Source organism: Falco naumanni, chromosome 8 (assembly GCF_017639655.2).
Source record: "Falco naumanni isolate bFalNau1 chromosome 8, bFalNau1.pat, whole genome shotgun sequence".
Taxonomy (NCBI): domain Eukaryota; kingdom Metazoa; phylum Chordata; class Aves; order Falconiformes; family Falconidae; genus Falco; species Falco naumanni.
In genome coordinates this window covers 20101614-20117844 of record NC_054061.1, presented here as the reverse complement: position 1 = coordinate 20117844, position 16231 = coordinate 20101614, and the positions used below count along the sequence as shown (strand labels likewise).

Here is a 16231-nt window from a genome sequence, read left to right as displayed (position 1 = left end):
GGAAAAATCAATGAATGAATAAATTAAAAGCATCAAGAGGGGAGTGAAAGAAGAGACTCATCCCGCACGTGTGCGGGCCAGGAGCGGAGGGGCCCCCGGGGGTGGAGGGGTCCTGCGTGGCTCCGAGGATCCCCCCCTGGCTACCGCCACGGGGCTTGGCGCGGTGCCTGCAGCCCGGGGCCGGGCGGTGCGAGGGGCAGGGGGCGGCAGCCGGTGCCCGCTTGGCCTGGCCCGGCTGGGCTGGGGATCCGATAAGGAGCTGGAGCTCCACCTCCCCGTGGTGGCGGCGAGAGGCGGAGGCAGCGGGGGGGGGCGGGGGGGAAGGGGCCGTGCCTGCGCTGCGCTTCCCTTGCACATCCTCACACACACCGAGGGACGGAGGCGGGCACGGACGGAGCTGCCCACCGGGGCTGCCGCCAGCCCTGCCGCCGCCGCTCCGCCGGAGGAACCGCAGCCCCGGCCCGGGGGAGGGGGGCGGTTCCCACGGGACAATTGTTTTTTGCCCCCCCCCCCCCCCTTTTTTTCTTTTTCTTTTTTTTTTTTTTTTTTAATTGGGTTTTCATCCGTGAATAACGATCGAGAGGAGCCGGGGGGTTGGGGGGAGCCCGGTCCCGGTGGGGAGGAGGCGATGCAGACGCCGCTGGATCAGCGCGCAAAGGGCCGGCACGGAGCGCAGCGCTGTCCGCATCCAAGTAAGAGCTGCGGCAGGGCCGGGAGCCCGCAGCCGCGGAGAGCTGCGGAGCTGTGCGGAGCGGTGCGGGGTGGTGCGGGGTGGTGCGGGGTGCCCCGGGCGGGAGCCCGCCGTTGTGCGGGAGCTTGGGGCCGGGCGGCGGCGGGAGCGGCGCTGGCGAGCATCCTGCTGCCCTCCGCGCCGGGATGCGCGGGCGGCGGCACCGGGGGCGCGGGGCTCGCGGGCAGCAGCGGCCGGGCGGCTCCCGGTTACCGGTCTCGCCCGGCGCTGCCACTTGTTGTGCGGCGCGGGAGCGGAGCCAGCGCCGGCCCGGGCAGGGTGGGCGGCGTGGGGTGACTGTGGGTGCGCGGCTGTGTCGGGGGGAGCTCGTGTTTTTCCGCCCCCTCCGCTTCCCGTCGGGGGTGGCTCTGGGTGTGTGTGTCCTTTCCACCCCTGGGTGTGTGCGCCCGGGGCGGGTGCTCGGGGTGCGCGATGCGTGGGAGCGAGAGAAGTTGCGGGTGAGCTGGGAACCGGGGCGGGCGCTGGGTGCTGGGAGCGGGGCTGTGCCTGTGCGAGGGGCGCGGGGTGCGGAGGCCGGCAGGTGTGCGCGCCCCTGGCCGTCGCGGGGGTCCCTGCCTGTGCCTGTGCCGCCGGGCTGGGGGGCTGCGGGGGCGGTGTGCGTGTCGAGGAGCGGGCTGCGCTGGCGTGCGGGGAGCGAGGTGTGTGCTGGTGTGTGTTATGGGAGCGGTGTGTGTGTGTGTGTGCGAGTGTGTCAGCGGGATGTGCATGCCTGCGCCTTCGAAAATCTGTTTCCCTGCCTGTATGCGAGGCTGAGTGGGAAGCCGGGGCTGGGAGAGCGGCTCCCGCGTGTTTTCCACGGGTGTCTGCGTGTGTGTGTATATGTGTGTGTGCGTGTGTGTGTGCGCGGGGCTGGCAGGAGGGTCCGCGTTCATCCCCCGGCGCTCGCCGGGGAGCGGAGCGCTTTGCCGGGGCTTCGCCGGCTGCGGGAGCCTCAGCCCGGGCAGCCCCGCCAGGGGCCGGCAGCGAAGCCTCCATTCCCCTTCCCGGGGAAGGTACCGGCGGGAAGCAGGGCGCTCCCCCGCACCCTGAGCGGCAGGGGGTCCCCTAGCCCCCCGCCCCTCCCCGAGCCCCCTCAGGGCCGCAGTCCCAGCCGGCTCCCTGCGGCCCTGCCCGGGTGCTTCAGGCCCGCGATTATTTTTGCCTTTCCCCCAACACCCCTCCTCCAGGTCGGGACGGTGGGTGGGACGGTGGCAGGAGGGGACAGGAGCCCACAGGATCCCGCAGGGGCTATGGGGGACCCCAGGGGTGGGAGGATGGGGGCTGCCACCCTTGGGAGGCTCTGACAGGTCTCTGCCTCGCTGGCTGCCAATTGGTAATGATGTGGAAAAGGAGGGAGGGCCCTGGGCTTCACCCTCTTTTCATCACCGTGCAGCTCTAAGAGATGATTTGGGGGTAAAGCTGTTCACAGGCAAGTGGGGTTCCTCATCACGGGGTGCTTCGGCTCGGGGCGCTTGGGCCCTGCCTGCATAAATGCAGAGCAGCCGCAGTGGCAGCCAGAGCCGAAGGAGACTGTGGGACTTGCCACAAAATGCCCGGGATTCAGCCCATCCGTGCCTTCTATGCAAGACTGAACATCAGGGGCCGCTTTTTGGACAATATGGTCCTTGATCTCAGCCCCTCACACAGAGTGGAGCCATGATTAGCATTTGCTGCTTGCTCGGATGTTGCTCCAGCTCCGAGCATCAGAGTACAGCTTGGGCGGAGGGTGGTGGTGGTGGGGGGGAGCGGATTAGTACTTGTGTGCTTAGTGCAGGGTTTGGATAGACTTGTAAGTGTGGCTCCGAGCCACGCAATCAGCCGTTGGGAGCAATAAAGAGGGTGGACTTTGGTGCCCGTTCCCGGAGTGGTGCTGCCTTCTGTGGAACCGGGCCAAGGGGCTGTGGGAATCACAGGGAGCACAGGCTTGTTCAAGCAGATGCTGAAATTCTTGGTGCTTTGTAACCTCTCTCATTAGAGCTTGGGTTGTTGGTTGGTTTTTTGGGTTTTTTTTTTTGTTTTGTTTTTTTTTTTTTGGGGGGGGGGGGTGGCTGAATTCGGTAGGATTTTGCATGCCACTGTCCTCCGAGAGCTTCCCAGTCATGCATTAAGCAGCGTGACTAACGCCTCTCTCATGTGGTTCAGTCTCCCTCACACTCTCCCCGTAGGGAGAATTGTGTGTGCGGAGGAATAGTTGTTTTGGGAGGGGTTTTTATTTTTAAGTGCTCTGTGCTCTGCCAGCAGGTCGGAAAAAGGTGCCTGGCACCAGAGAAGAAAGTGTGGGATGGTCCTTAGATCCCATGGGAAAATAGTCTGATGCCTTGGACTGGCCCCTGGGAAGCCTGTCTCCTGCACAGACGTGCTTTTCCCTGGTGGTAGAGGCTTCCTCCTCTTCCTCCTCCTCACACCCAGCTCTGGGCTCTCATGTCTGCGCTGTGTCATTCACTGGTGCCAAGCAGGATCCCTTACCCCGGTGAACCCAAGGCCCCACCAGCAGTTCCTTGTGGGGTGGTGGTCCCACTCAGGTTCCCAGCCCATCTCTTCTTCCAGCCTCCCTGCTTTGGGAGTTTCCTTCACCTGCTGGAAAGGGACTTGGGTTCAGGCTCCAACCCCTTTTCTGGAGCAGAAAGCACTGTTTCTGGGCACCCTTGGGTGACTCCCTTCCTCCTCCAGCTGGCACAGGGCTCCTGACGTTTCCGGCTCTGGGGCCCTCCCTCCTGGCTCAGTCAGGGCCATGTGAGGCATCGCACCTCGTTGAGACTTTCACCATTACCTGTGATCTTCCACCTCCCAACAAGGCTTAGTCAGGATGGCACTACGTCATCGGCAGTCATGGCCCAGCCTAGTGCAAACAGCCTTGTGCAAACAGTTTGCCAGTGAGTGCGGGTGCCTCTCCCAGCTGGGTCATCCTCTGGGAGCCCCTTCCCAGTGGCCGGGGCTCCTTCCTCTTCCCCTTGTCCTCACCACACAGCCATTTCCAAAGGGAGCACAGAGCAACGGGATGATGATGCTCAGTGTGGGTTTGGACACCCTGTGAAGGCTGGTGGACATGCGTGGGGGATCTGGTGTGAGTGCACACGCATGCAGCAGGCAAACACGTGTGTCACCCAGCCGGGGTGTGCACACGCACAAGGTGCAAGTACCCCTGCACAGGGTGACATCACACAGATGCACACCCGGCAGTGACAGGGGCATGCGCACATGCTCCCCCTGCACAGGCACACGCGTCACCCGGTGCACACACACGTGCGCTTGGTGCAGGAATGCAAACTTGTGTCTGGTGCACAGGCTCTCCTCGTGCAGGCACAGATGTGCTCCTCGCTGTGCGTGCATGCATGTGGCACACCTGCACACACACAGGTATGCTTTCTCCTACAGATAAGCAGTCGTGCTCTGTTGTACATATAGCCATATGTTCATAGTGTGCACACGGATATGCATGCACTCAGTGCAGACACACGCATGTGCACATACATGCGTTGCTGGGTTCTGCCTGTATTGATGCAGAGACGTGCTGTGTTTCTGCTCAACTTCTCACTTCCATCCTCAGCACCGTGCAGGGAGGGAACAAGTCTTGTTTGCCTCTTCCCTTCCTCCTGGGGATATGCATCTCGGAGGTATCTGCATGCAGCACCACTCTGGACAGTTATACATGCCCTCAGCATGAAGGATGCTTATGGAACAAGGGTCAGGCTAGGCTTCAGGACCATAGTTTCATCTCCTGAAACAGAGGTGTATTTTCACCTGCGGCAGGAGAGCTCCTTTCTTCCCTGCCACTGATGGGGCACTTGCCCATGGGCAAGCAGAGTGGAGGGACTGAGAGCTGCTGGCTTGCAGGAAGTGCCAGGGTAGACAGTGCAGGATGCTCCACTTGTTGAGGATCTGTAAAACGTCGGGGTAATGAGGAATTAGGCATTTGCTATGTGGCACCGTGGAGGGGAGATGGTGGAGGAGTGCCCTTCCGTCCCACAGGCTGGGTGCAGAGTATGGAGAGAGAGAGCGATGGGAGTGGTGAGAGAGGGTTGTGGCTGTGAGGCCATGGCAGATCCTTGTGGGTGTTGATTTTAGGGTACTCAGCCACTGGGCTTCCTGGGTGCCGGTGAGCTGGGCTGCACCCCTTCATGTTCATGGCTCAGCAGTAGCTGCAAGGGTGCACCTTGACCCTGGAGGAGGGTGTGTTCTCAGAGAAAGCTGGGGATAGGAAAGCTGGTGGCTGAGAAGAGCAACAGGCAGAGGCTTGGTGACAGGGCATGTGGCTTGACGCAGAAGCGGACAGTCTCTATGGGGCTGGCAGTGCGCCTGGCACTGCCTCTGCAGTGTGTGCGTACTGGGAGGAGGTTTCCAGTGGCTGGGTGCCTGCGGTACAGCGTGTGCAGTGTGTGTCTCTGCAATGCAGGGGGGCAGTACTTCTGTCACTGCCTCTGCAGCGGGTGGGGTGGACACTGGTGCTGGGTGGGCAGCGCGGGGCTGTCCCTGCAGGCAGGGTGGGCACCCAGTGTGTGTGTGCAGTGTCCCAGTTTGGAGTGGTAGGGAATGGTGGAACAGTGTGTCTGCAGTGAGTGAAGGGAACAGTATTTGCTGGTGCAGGGTGTGGGGTTGCCTAGTGACTGCAGCAGAGGGGAGATGCTGTGCCTACCATTGCAGTGTTGGTGGGGCTGTGCAGTGCCGCTGCTCTGCGGGGAGGCACGGGGTCTGCCCTGCAGGGTCTGCCTGCAGTGCAGTGCAGGGTGGGCGGTGAGTCAGTGTCCCCCTAACACGGAGCTGGGCAGTACCCCTCTGTCTGAGAGGGGCACAGGGGGATGGCAGTGCCCCGCATGCAGTGCAGGCTGGATGGTGCACGGGGCTTCAGCATCCCTGCAGTGCTGGATGGGTGGTGCCTTCGTATCTCGCAGTGGGAGGCTGGCAGTGCTGCTGTGTCGGCAGTGCAGGGCGGGCAGTGCTGCTCTGTCCCTGCAATGGCAGTGCCCTGTGTCCCTGCAGTGATTGGATGGGTGTTACTCCGGCAGCACAGGCAGTGCTCTGAATCCCTGCAGTGATGGATGGGACGTAGCTCTGTATCCTGGCAGTGCCCCATGTCCCTGCAGTCCTGGATGGGTGGCATCCCTGCGCTGCCTTGTGTTCCTGCAGGGCTGGGTGGGTGGCAGCCCTGTATCCCTGCAGAGCAGGCAGAGCCCCTGCCCCCCTTTTGGTGCTCCTGTTTCTGCAGTGCTGGCAGATGCATGCAGTGCCTCTGTGTCCCTGCCGTGCGTGGCAGGCAGTGCCCCTGCAGTGCGTGACACACAATGCTCCTGTGTTTCTGTGGTGAGAAGCTGTCTCTGAGCCTGGCTGGCTCCCATTGGGTTGCTGACAGCAGGCTGCGTGCAGTCCACCCTGTTAGTGTGCCTCCTTGGGTCTAATTACAGTTTGCGTGGTGACAAAGAGGGTGGACAGTGGCAGGAGTGGCTTCCTGCAAGTGAGAGGAAGCCAGGGCCGAGGTTTCAATGACTGGGTTGCTCACTCAAGCAGAGCGTTGCAGGCACTTTGCAAGCTGGGACTGGTCCTCCTGGGCACTTGCTTGCGGAGGCTGCCAGGAGACCACGGCTGGGGTCAGTTCTGTCAGGTGAGCCCCTGAAGCCCCATCCCTTTGGGGGGCTGCTTTGGGACCATGTGCAGCCCTGCATGGCACAGGGGATGGACCAAAAAGGATGCACCAGGGAAGTGGGCTGGAGCAGAGTGGGCCTGGGGGCCTGGGGCTGCCTAACCTCCAGTGTCTGTGTCTCCTTGCAGCTCCCCTGCAGCGCAGGATGAAACAGCTGGCATCCTGCATGGGCCTGTGGCTCCTCTTGCAGCTCCCTGCCCTGGTCTCTGGGACGCGTGTGGTCTACAAAGTGCAGGAGGAGCAACCTCCCAACACCCTCATAGGGAGCCTGGCCTCCGACTATGGCTTCCCAGATGTGGGGCACCTCTACAAGCTGGAGGTGGGGGCCCCGTACCTACGTGTGGATGGCAAAACTGGGGACATCTACACCACAGAGACCTCCATTGACCGGGAGAGCTTGCGTGAGTGCCAGCACCTCCTGCCTGGAGAGCCCTGCTTCCTGGAGTTTGAAGTGTCCATCACTGACCTGATCTTGAACAGCAGCCCGCGCCTGCTTGAGGGTCAGATAGAGGTGCTTGATATCAATGACAACACCCCCAACTTTGCCTCGCCTGTTCTCACCCTCTCCATCCCTGAAAACACCAACATTGGGGCACTCTTCCCCATCCCCTTAGCCATGGACCGGGACTCAGGCCCCAACGGTGTTGCCTCCTATGAGCTGACGGCTGGTCCGGAGGCACAGGAGCTCTTTGGACTGCAGGTGGCGGAGGATCAGGATGAGAAGCAGCCGCAACTGATTGTCATGGGGAACCTGGACCGGGAGCAGTGGGACTCCTATGATCTGACCATCAAGGTGCAGGATGGAGGCAACCCACCACGGGCAAGCAGCGCCCTGCTTCGCATCACCATCCTGGACATGAACGACAATGCACCTAAGTTCGAGAAGGCTCTGTATGAAGCGGAGCTCTCTGAAAACAGCCCTGTGGGGCACTCTGTCCTTCAGGTGAGTGTGTGGGCTTTCTTCTCCTCCCCATCTCTCTTACCTGGCTGCAACAGGGACAACGGGGGAGCATTTATACGGCCACTTGCCACAGTTCCTCAAGGGAGGAGTGAGCCCAGAAGGGTTGCAAGGCATAGGACCCCACAGTGTCACCTGGGGCCAGCAGGCAGGCAGGTCCCAGGGACATCACATCTGCTAAAACAATGTTGGAAAGGATAGGTGGGAAGGTGCAGCCAGATCAGGGACTGCAGGACATGACTGTGGGGTGGCAGCAGGGCTGGCGGGTACATGGGAGCAACGCTCTGGGTTATGGAGAGGGCGGGGACCCGAGGTCCATGGGGAGTCTGGCTTCATGCCAGGCCAGTCTCAATGCTGCCCGCAGACAAGACATAGACCCTTTCATAAGTTGCATTCCCTTGGCCGCTCCATGGAAACTCAGGCTTGCACAGGAGATGGGGGGCAGGCAGCATCCCTGCTGCCTGTCTAGGGGGGGCTGCCCATGACTCTGGGGGTGCCTTGGTGTCTGCAGGGGCCAGGGGCTCTGCCCCATCTTGGGCAGCAGTGCAAACTGGCCCGCAGAGCCCAAGGGGATGGATCTTGGTGGATTTGGCTTGGAGGGGGCATTGAGATGATAGTAGCCGACATCTGTTTATCTGCAGCTGCCATCTTAATAAGCGGTGCGCAGCCAGCTCTCATCTGCTTGCTAATTCTGATGTGAAATTTTTAAGAATTCATTTTTCACTGTTAAAAGAATGGAAGTTGGAAGCAGATAAGGGAGCTGCATGGCCGGGAGGAGAATGGGCTGAGACGCCGATGCTGCCATTGCTCAGCTTTTATCTTTCAGGGGGAAAATGACTTCCGCCTTTTTTGTGAGTGGAGGTAAAAGGTGGAATTTACATTTAACAACTTTCGTTCTCCATCCAAATCTGCTGAGCAAGATAACGGCGGAGCAGCAAATGGTGCAGAGAAGAGGCTGCTCGGAGAGCCGATTAGGGAGGCAAATGTTAGACAAACCTCATCTTCTTTAGAAAGCAAATAATAGGCATAGAGGCAGGTTTATGTGAATGAAGAACTCCTCATGGGTGGGCAGGGATGGCTGGTGCTGTGCAGAGCTTAGGCAGCCCTGGTCCCCGCTTGGATGCATCCCTGAATGCCGGGATGGAGCTGCTGCAGCTCCACAAATCCTCAGCTCCCACCTCCTCATCCTCACCTCGGCCAGGGAGCTGCTGCAACTTCTCTTTGGGGAGGGTTTTGTGGAGCAGGAACAGCCAGAGGCTTCCCTCCCTGCTGCTGCCTGGGTCGCAGCGGCAAGTGTTCCTGGAGGATTCCCTGCGTGCCGGAGCTGGCCGGGACAGGAGTGGGGCCAACCGGCCCAGCCAGTTTTGCTGGAAGAGCAAAGAAAAGCCTCTGTGCCAGAGGGCCGCTCCCAGCTGCTCTGCCTGGTCTCAGGCTCTTTGCCCCATAGTCTTGGCCCCAGAAGAGGAAATCCTGGTTTTTCCCCCCAAGCTGTACCCAGAGGAGTCTATGATGGGCAGCGTGGCAGTTTGTGGAGGGGCTCTCGCTGCCTTGCCCTCCTGCTCACCGTTTCTCCCTCCATCCCACAGGTGAAAGCCAACGACTCAGACCAGGGTGCCAACGCTGAAATTGAGTACTCCTTCCACCAAGCCTCAGACATGGTGCGTCGGCTGCTGCGCCTGGACCGTGCCACGGGGCTCATCACCGTGCAGGGGCCCATTGACCGTGAGGACGTCAACATCCTCAAGTTCTCTGTCATGGCCAAAGACAAGGGGGCCAACCCCAAGAGTGCCCGTACCCAGGTGGTGGTCACCATCAAGGACATGAATGACAATGCACCCTCCATAGAGATCCGGGGCATTGGGCTTGTCACCCACCAGGATGGCATGGCAAACATCTCGGAGGATGTGCCAGTAGAGACAGCAGTGGCTCTGGTGCAGGTGTCCGACCGAGATGAAGGTGAAAATGCTGTGGTGACGTGTGTGGTGGCTGGTGACGTCCCATTCCAGCTGCGGCAGGCTAGTGAAACAGGGAGTGACAGCAAGAAGAAATACTTCCTACAGACCACCACGCCACTGGACTACGAGTCAGTGAAGGACTACACTATTGAGATTGTAGCAGTGGACTCGGGGAACCCGCCCCTCTCCAGCACCAACTCTTTGAAGGTGCAGGTGGTGGACGTGAATGACAACGCTCCTGTCTTCAGCCAGAGCTTCACCGAGGTGGCATTCCCTGAGAACAATGAGCCTGATGACCTGGTGATGGAGGTGAGTGCCAGCGACGCTGACAGTGGCTCCAATGCCAAGCTAGTTTACTCCCTGGTGACAGACCCCTCCTCCAAGGGCTCCTTCACCATTGACCCTGACTCTGGGGAGATCCGGGTGAAGGCAGTGCTGGACCGAGAGCAGCGGGAGCGCTATGAGTTTTTGGTGGTGGCGGCAGACAAGGGCAGCCCCAGCCTCAAGGGCACAGCATCTGTGGCCATCAACGTCATGGACAGGAATGACAATGACCCCAAGTTCATGCTGAGTGGCTACAACTTCTCAGTGATGGAGAACATGCCACCCCTCAGCCCTGTGGGCATGGTGACGGTGATCGATGCTGACAAAGGAGAAAACGCCCGCATTCAGCTGTCAGTGGAACAAGACAATGGGGATTTTGTCATCCAAAATGGCACTGGCACCATCCTCTCCAGCATCTCTTTTGACCGGGAGCAGCAGAGCACATACACTTTCCGACTCAAGGCAGTAGATGGTGGGGATCCTCCCAGGTCTGCCTATGTGGGGGTGACCATCAACGTCTTGGATGAGAATGATAATGCTCCCTTCATCACTTCACCCTCCAATGCTACCTACAAACACATCCTGCCCCACACCAGCCCTGGCCAGCAGGTGAGCAAGGTCAAGGCGGAGGACATTGACTCTGGTGTCAATGCAGAGCTGACCTACAGCATCACAGGAGGCAACCCCTTCGAGCTCTTCCAGATCTCCCCGCACAGTGGAGACATCACCCTGGAGAAGGAGATCCTGCGCAAGCACCATGGCCTGCACCGCTTGGTAGTGCGTGTCAATGACAAGGGCAAGCCTTCACGTCACGGCACAGCACTGGTGCACTTCTATGTCAACGAGACACTGGCCAACCGCACACTGCTGGACACACTGGTGGGGCACAGCCTGGACACACCGCTCGACATAGACATTGCCGGAGACCCCGAATATGAGCGCAGCAAGCAGCGAAGCAACATCCTCTTTGGAGTCATCGCTGGCATTGTGGCCGTCACCCTGGTCATCGTGCTGGTCGTCCTGGTGCGCTACTGCCGGCAGCGGGAGGCCAAGAGCGGCTACCAGGCAGGCAAGAAGGAGACCAAGGACCTGTATGCACCCAAGCAGGCCAGCAAGAGCGGTAAGAGCAAGAGCAAGGTGAAGAAGAGCAAGTCTCCGAAGCCGCCCAAGCCCACGGAGGATGAGGAGGAGACGGGGCTGCAGAAATCACTCAAGTTCAACCTCATGAATGACTCTGTCAGCGACAGCCCCCGAATCCACCTGCCCCTCAACTACCCGCCGGGCAGCCCAGACCTGGGTCGCCACTACCGCTCCAACTCACCGCTGCCCTCCATCCAGCTGCAGCCTCAGTCGCCCTCTGCCTCCAAGAAGCACCAAGTGGTGCAGGACCTGCCAGCCACTAACACCTTTGTTGGCACCGGGGACAACAACTCAACGGGCTCCGAGCAGTACTCGGACTACAGCTACCGCACCAATCCCCAGAAATACACCAATAAGCAGGTAGGAGAGCTCATCCTGAGGCCGGCAGCGGCCCCCCCCCTGCACCGGGGAGCCATCTGGACAGAGGTGTGGGAGTGAGCGTGGACTGGCCCCCAGCCCTGCATGTGTGACCTGGGGGCTGGCAGAGGACTGCCCCGGAGCTGAGCCACGGAGCCTGGTTGTGGGGTGGGGAGGGGATGGGATGGGGGTTGGGGGGAGACCAAAAACTGTTGGAGCCCTTGTCAGAGCGCCCGGGGCTGGGTCCTGGTGGCGCTGCCTGGGTGATGGTGATGCGAAGGGCGCTGCATGCGTGTGCCTCTGCATGTGGAGCTCCGGGGAGGGAATCCCACCCGCCTGGGTCCCTTTTGGGGACTGGCTTTAAGAGCACTGAGGAGGAGGGCAATGCCCACCCTCCCATCCATCCCTCTACTTTGTGGGGAGGAGAGACTGGTGCAGCTCCTGGTGCAGCTCTGGGCAGCTAGTATCCAGCAAAGGTCCTAGCCTTGCTGTTGCCAGCCCAGCTCTCCTGGTGCTCACCATCGCTGTGCAAAGCTGCCTGAAAAGGAGTTTTGCACTGACTGTGGCTGCCCATGCAGGTGGAGCTGGGTGGAGGAGCAAAGCTCTGCCTTTTCCCAGGCTCAGACTCTGGCTTCCCCCAGGCTTGGGCCCTCTGCCATAGCCAGCACGGTGGAAACTGGGCTTCCCTTAGCGTAAGCATCAGGCCCAGAGCTGCGGGAGCCATGCTGCAGCCACTGTGGAGAGGGAGAGCGGATCCCAGTGGCCGGGGCGCTTCCCCCAGGTGGCACGGGACCGGCTGTGAGCCGGGGCTGGGGCTGGGTTCTCATGCTCGGGCTGGAGGAGCGGGGCACTGGGGTCTCTGCTGCGTGCTGTGGTCAGGTCACTGCTCGTGGTCTAGCTGGGGGTTTCTGCTGTGCGCAGGGCAAGGCAGGTCTTGGCTGTGGACTGGGAAGGGCTGCTCGCTAGTGTGCACTGGAGCTTGGAGGTGTCCCAGGAGGTTGTGGGATGAGCCCAGAGCTTGCAGGACCCTCTTTCCTTCGGCTGTCTGGCCAGTTAGCTTGCACCATGTTTCTGCTTTGGCGCCTGTCGGGTCTATCCTTAACTAGCTAGGGAGGGAGAGGGGGGACAAGTGCCTGTGGCTTTGCCTTCTTCCTGGGGCCCCATGGGTAAGGACCACCGACTTCCGCACTGTGCTGTACCCTCTGCGCCCTGTGGAGACCCCTGCTCCCTTCTTTGTATCCCGGTGAGCGGCAGGCTGGGCTCCTGCCGTGGGGCTGGGCTCAGCTGCCCTGTTGGATTTGACTTCAATAAAGTTTTCTATTTTTGACCAGTTGTGCCTTATTTTCCCTGATGCCCCTGAAGATGCTCTTGCTCCCAGCAATTCCCAGGCATATTTTCGACGTCCTTGGCCATTGGAGCACCCAGGTCCTGCAGCAGCCAGAAGCGATGCTCACACGGGCCAGCCATCTCCACAAGCCCTCCACTGTGCCCCAGCGTGGCCAGTCCAGAGGTCTCATGGTACTGACCACTTTCCCCAGATTGACATCTTCCATCTCCAGCTACTGCCTGGCCCTCTGAGGAGACAGCTTCCTCCAGGACATGGTTCAAAACATGCATGTACCTATGCACATACATGTACATGTGTGGACGTGGAGGCAGTCTGAGCCATAGACCAGCCAGCCCAGCTTTCTTCCACCCCAACATCCCCCTGCATATCTTCTCCTGGTTCACCCCCACATCCTTTTAAGACCCACCCATGTCCCAAAGCCAGCACATGGAGGAACAGATATCCTGGCTGCGCGGTGCCTGGCTAGCATGACCCAAATCCTGTCAGCAAGGGCTGGAAGATGCCTCTCACCCGCCGCAGTGCTGGAATGAGGATGCATGCGGTTGCAGATGGAGCCTTGTGTGTCAGCAGCGCTGGGTAGAAACACCCGAAGCAAGGTGCTCCCCCCAACCCAGGATGTGATGGGCACCCTTGCAGCAAAGGAGAGGTCCTCCCAGGCAGGCTTGCTTGTGGCAGTGGGGCTGGGGGAAGGCAATGGAGCCAGGCAGCCATACTCCCAGCAAAGATGGCTCAGCCTCTCCTGCCAGGCAGGTGGGGGGTGATGCTGCTGCCATGGGGCTTGCTCAGGCTCATGTCTCCAGCAGGCTGGAGAAAGGATGGGTCCTGGCAGGCTGGAGCAGCGTAGCATCCCTTCCCCAGGCCCTGGATGGGGCCATCCTGTACCCCCCTCCCTCCAGCCAAACATCACATCTCAGGGGCCCCCCTCCTTGGCCACCACTTATTCTTTCTCATGATTTTTCTTTGGGGGAAAACTGGGGCAGACATCCCTGCCGTCACACCAGCTTCACCTATTCCCCAGGGGCTCCAGCTGGCCTCACCAGGCTGCTGGAGGAGAGGAGCTCTGGCGCTGGGAGAGATTAGATTATCTGGGGAAACCAGTGGTTCTGGCTTCGGTGGTTTCAGCCCTGTGCCAGCCTTGGCTCTCACAGCCTCCTAGTTTGTTTTGCTAACAGCGTAAGGTTTTATCTTGAACCATCCAGGAAGTGTCTGGGCCTCCTAGGCAGGCAGGGCTGGGACCTGCGGGGAGATGCGATGGCTGCAGAGGAGGAAAGGAGACACCAGCAACCACCTAAATAAGTAGTCCCTGCAGGGCTGGGCAGGGCAGTCTGGGGGCTTGGCTCAGCGTTGCTATCTGCTTCCCATTGGGAACTTGCTGAAAGAAGTTTCCCTTCTTTCCTTGTCCTCGGCAGCTCTTTGATGAACCCCGGGGCGAGAACACAGCCTCCCAGATGCTGGTGTGGGGAGTGTCTCTTTCTTCTGGCCGTCTCCCAGGCTCCATGCTTTGGGTCCTTTCGATACCAGAGGGGGCTATGCTCCATCCTTTCCTGGCTGCAAAGCTGAAGACCGCCCCAGGTCCTCACAGAGCCCCCTACCATCTGAGAAGCTGGCTGGAGTGGTGTTAACTTCAGCATGTTACTGCGAGCTCAGCAGAGGTGCCTGCACCTGCCTGCAGGCTCAGGAGCACGGTGCAGTATTAATTACTCTCTGCAGGGTGGGGATAAGAGGAATATTGTAACTGTAATGGACAGAAATGAAATTGTCTTGTTTTAGAATTTAGCTTAGAGCCTTCATAAATTGCAGGTTTAGGTGTTGGCAGATGTCTGGGAAAGTCCCCTACTGTCCTGGGTCAGTGGATTTTCTCAAGGTCGTTCATGTGGAGTGAGCTGATAAATGGATCCAGCAACGAGCTGCAGATGGAGCTGAGAGTTCATGGGGGACCTGCCCTGTTTTTCCCCAGTTTCAGAAAGGCATTGTGCTGGGAGCAGTTCCCAGGCACTGCAAATCAGCTCCTGCTCCCAGGATCAATTGGATTTGGTTCAGATTTGGCTCTGGTGTGCGGAGACCAAATGAAGGAGAGTGTCGGTGAGGTCCCAGAGGCTGTAGTGTGGGGGCCTGAGCCCTAGCTGTGCAGGGCAGGATGACTGGGTTCTGCAAAACTGTGAATCCACAGCGGCTTGTGACCATCGGTGGCGTGCTTGTGGAGGTGGGGGAGCACAAGAGGGGGCGAGGAGTGGGTTGTACACTGTGCTGGCTTCTGGGCTGTTGGTGAGGATGCTGAGAGCCCTGTGAACAAGGCAGGAATGTGCAGTGGCTCCTGGCAGGTCTGTGCTGGGGGACTTTGGTTTATGGCAGGGAGGGGTGCCCAAGCTTGGGGGAGCACCGTGGGGCATTTGGGACCTCAATGTGAAGAGTTTCAGCCATGAGGGATGAACAACCCCACGGTACAGTCTGGTGTGTACAGCCAGAGACAGTGTGGGTGTGCGCAGGCTGTGCTGTGGAGGGAGGTGACAGTGGGGTGTGCTCAGCCTGCGTGCCCTGTGTGGGAGTTGACAGCAGGGCTCTCACGGCCCTTGCTCCACAGAGGGGTGGCACAGAGGGGTGCATGGTCTCGGTGGTGGGGCGTGGCAGAGGCATGTGTACAGGTTGTGCGCTGAGGGTAGGTGATGCAGGGAGTGCAGCCTGTGTCTCCTGTGGGAGGAGGTGGCACAGGGAGGTGCAACTTCTGTCCCCAGGGGAGGTGGCAGCACAGCCTGTGCTGCAGGCGGAGTGGGCATGGGGGGTACACAGCTGGTACCACAGGGAGAAGTGGCACAGGGTTATGCACAAGCTGTACTGTGTGGAGTGGTGGCAGCGGGGTGTACACAGCCTGTATGCGGTGGGAGGTGACACTGGAGTGTACCTAGCATCCAGCCTTGGGCAAGTGACCACTCCTGTTAGTGTGTCTGCAAAGAGGTGCTTAATGTCCCTATCCCATCAAGGAGAGCATCGGTTCTCTCCTGCCTGACAGTCCCCGGCTGCGCCAGCACTTGGGACCTTGTACTTTGCACCCTTGAAGGCTCACCCAGCCTGTGCTACCCGCCTGGGGCTCCTCACATCAGGCTGGGCTGCCTGGGTGTCTGGCAGCTCTGGCTAGTTCTCCTCTTTCCACCCTGTGAGCCAGATGCTGCTCATTCCTCCTTGCCCTCCTCTTCCTCTCACTTCTCAGACCCCCAGGCTCTCTCCCCTGCTTGATGCCCTTGCAGCCAGTGTTGGTCTGCGGTGAACACAGGCTTCCCTAGCCTGCATGTGTGGGACTTCTTCCCACCTCACCCCCCTCTTTTCTTTCTCAGTTGTGTCTGCTCCCTCTCTGTCCCTGTCTTCTGATGTCTCCCCCTGCTCTGCTGGGGCAGTGACACCCGCCCCCCCTGCTCCCTGTCACTTTTCCCTCCCCATTGGTCTCTCCTGACCGGCTGTCTGCTGGCCCCGGTACACAGGGATGCTGAGCCCTCTGCAGCGCAGGGCCAAGTCCCCGGCTGGCTCTGACAGCCGAGCTGTGGATCCTCTGTGCGATGAAAGCGTTGGCTGTGTGGGCAGCCGCCTGGTCCAAGCCGCACTGATTGATATTCCCAGCACTGCTCTGCCCGCTCGGCCGGGCTCTCAGCTGCAGTGCTGTTCCCTGCGAGCACAGACCAGCCTGGAGCAGGGCCCAGCCCTGCAGCCTGCTTAATCAGTCACCCAAATCCTGGGGCAAAACCTGATGATGCCACAGGGTGTGTCCCTGGGCACCTTGTGGTCCCTCCGCCAG

General features: G+C 60.1%; 1 protein-coding gene across 2 annotated transcripts in view; it reads left to right on the top strand.

The window, feature by feature from the left end:
• The first annotated feature begins 357 nt into the window (after positions 1-357).
• PCDH1 (protocadherin 1) overlaps positions 358-16231 on the top strand; it is a 52957-nt gene continuing 37083 nt past the window's right edge. For both annotated transcript variants that reach the window (XM_040603276.1, XM_040603277.1), the window contains exons 1-3: positions 358-692; positions 6494-7308; positions 8910-11102. In XM_040603276.1, coding sequence (XP_040459210.1) covers positions 629-692; positions 6494-7308; positions 8910-11102 — 3072 coding nt within the window. In that variant the 5' untranslated portion in view covers positions 358-628. The remainder of the gene's footprint in view (positions 693-6493; positions 7309-8909; positions 11103-16231) is intronic.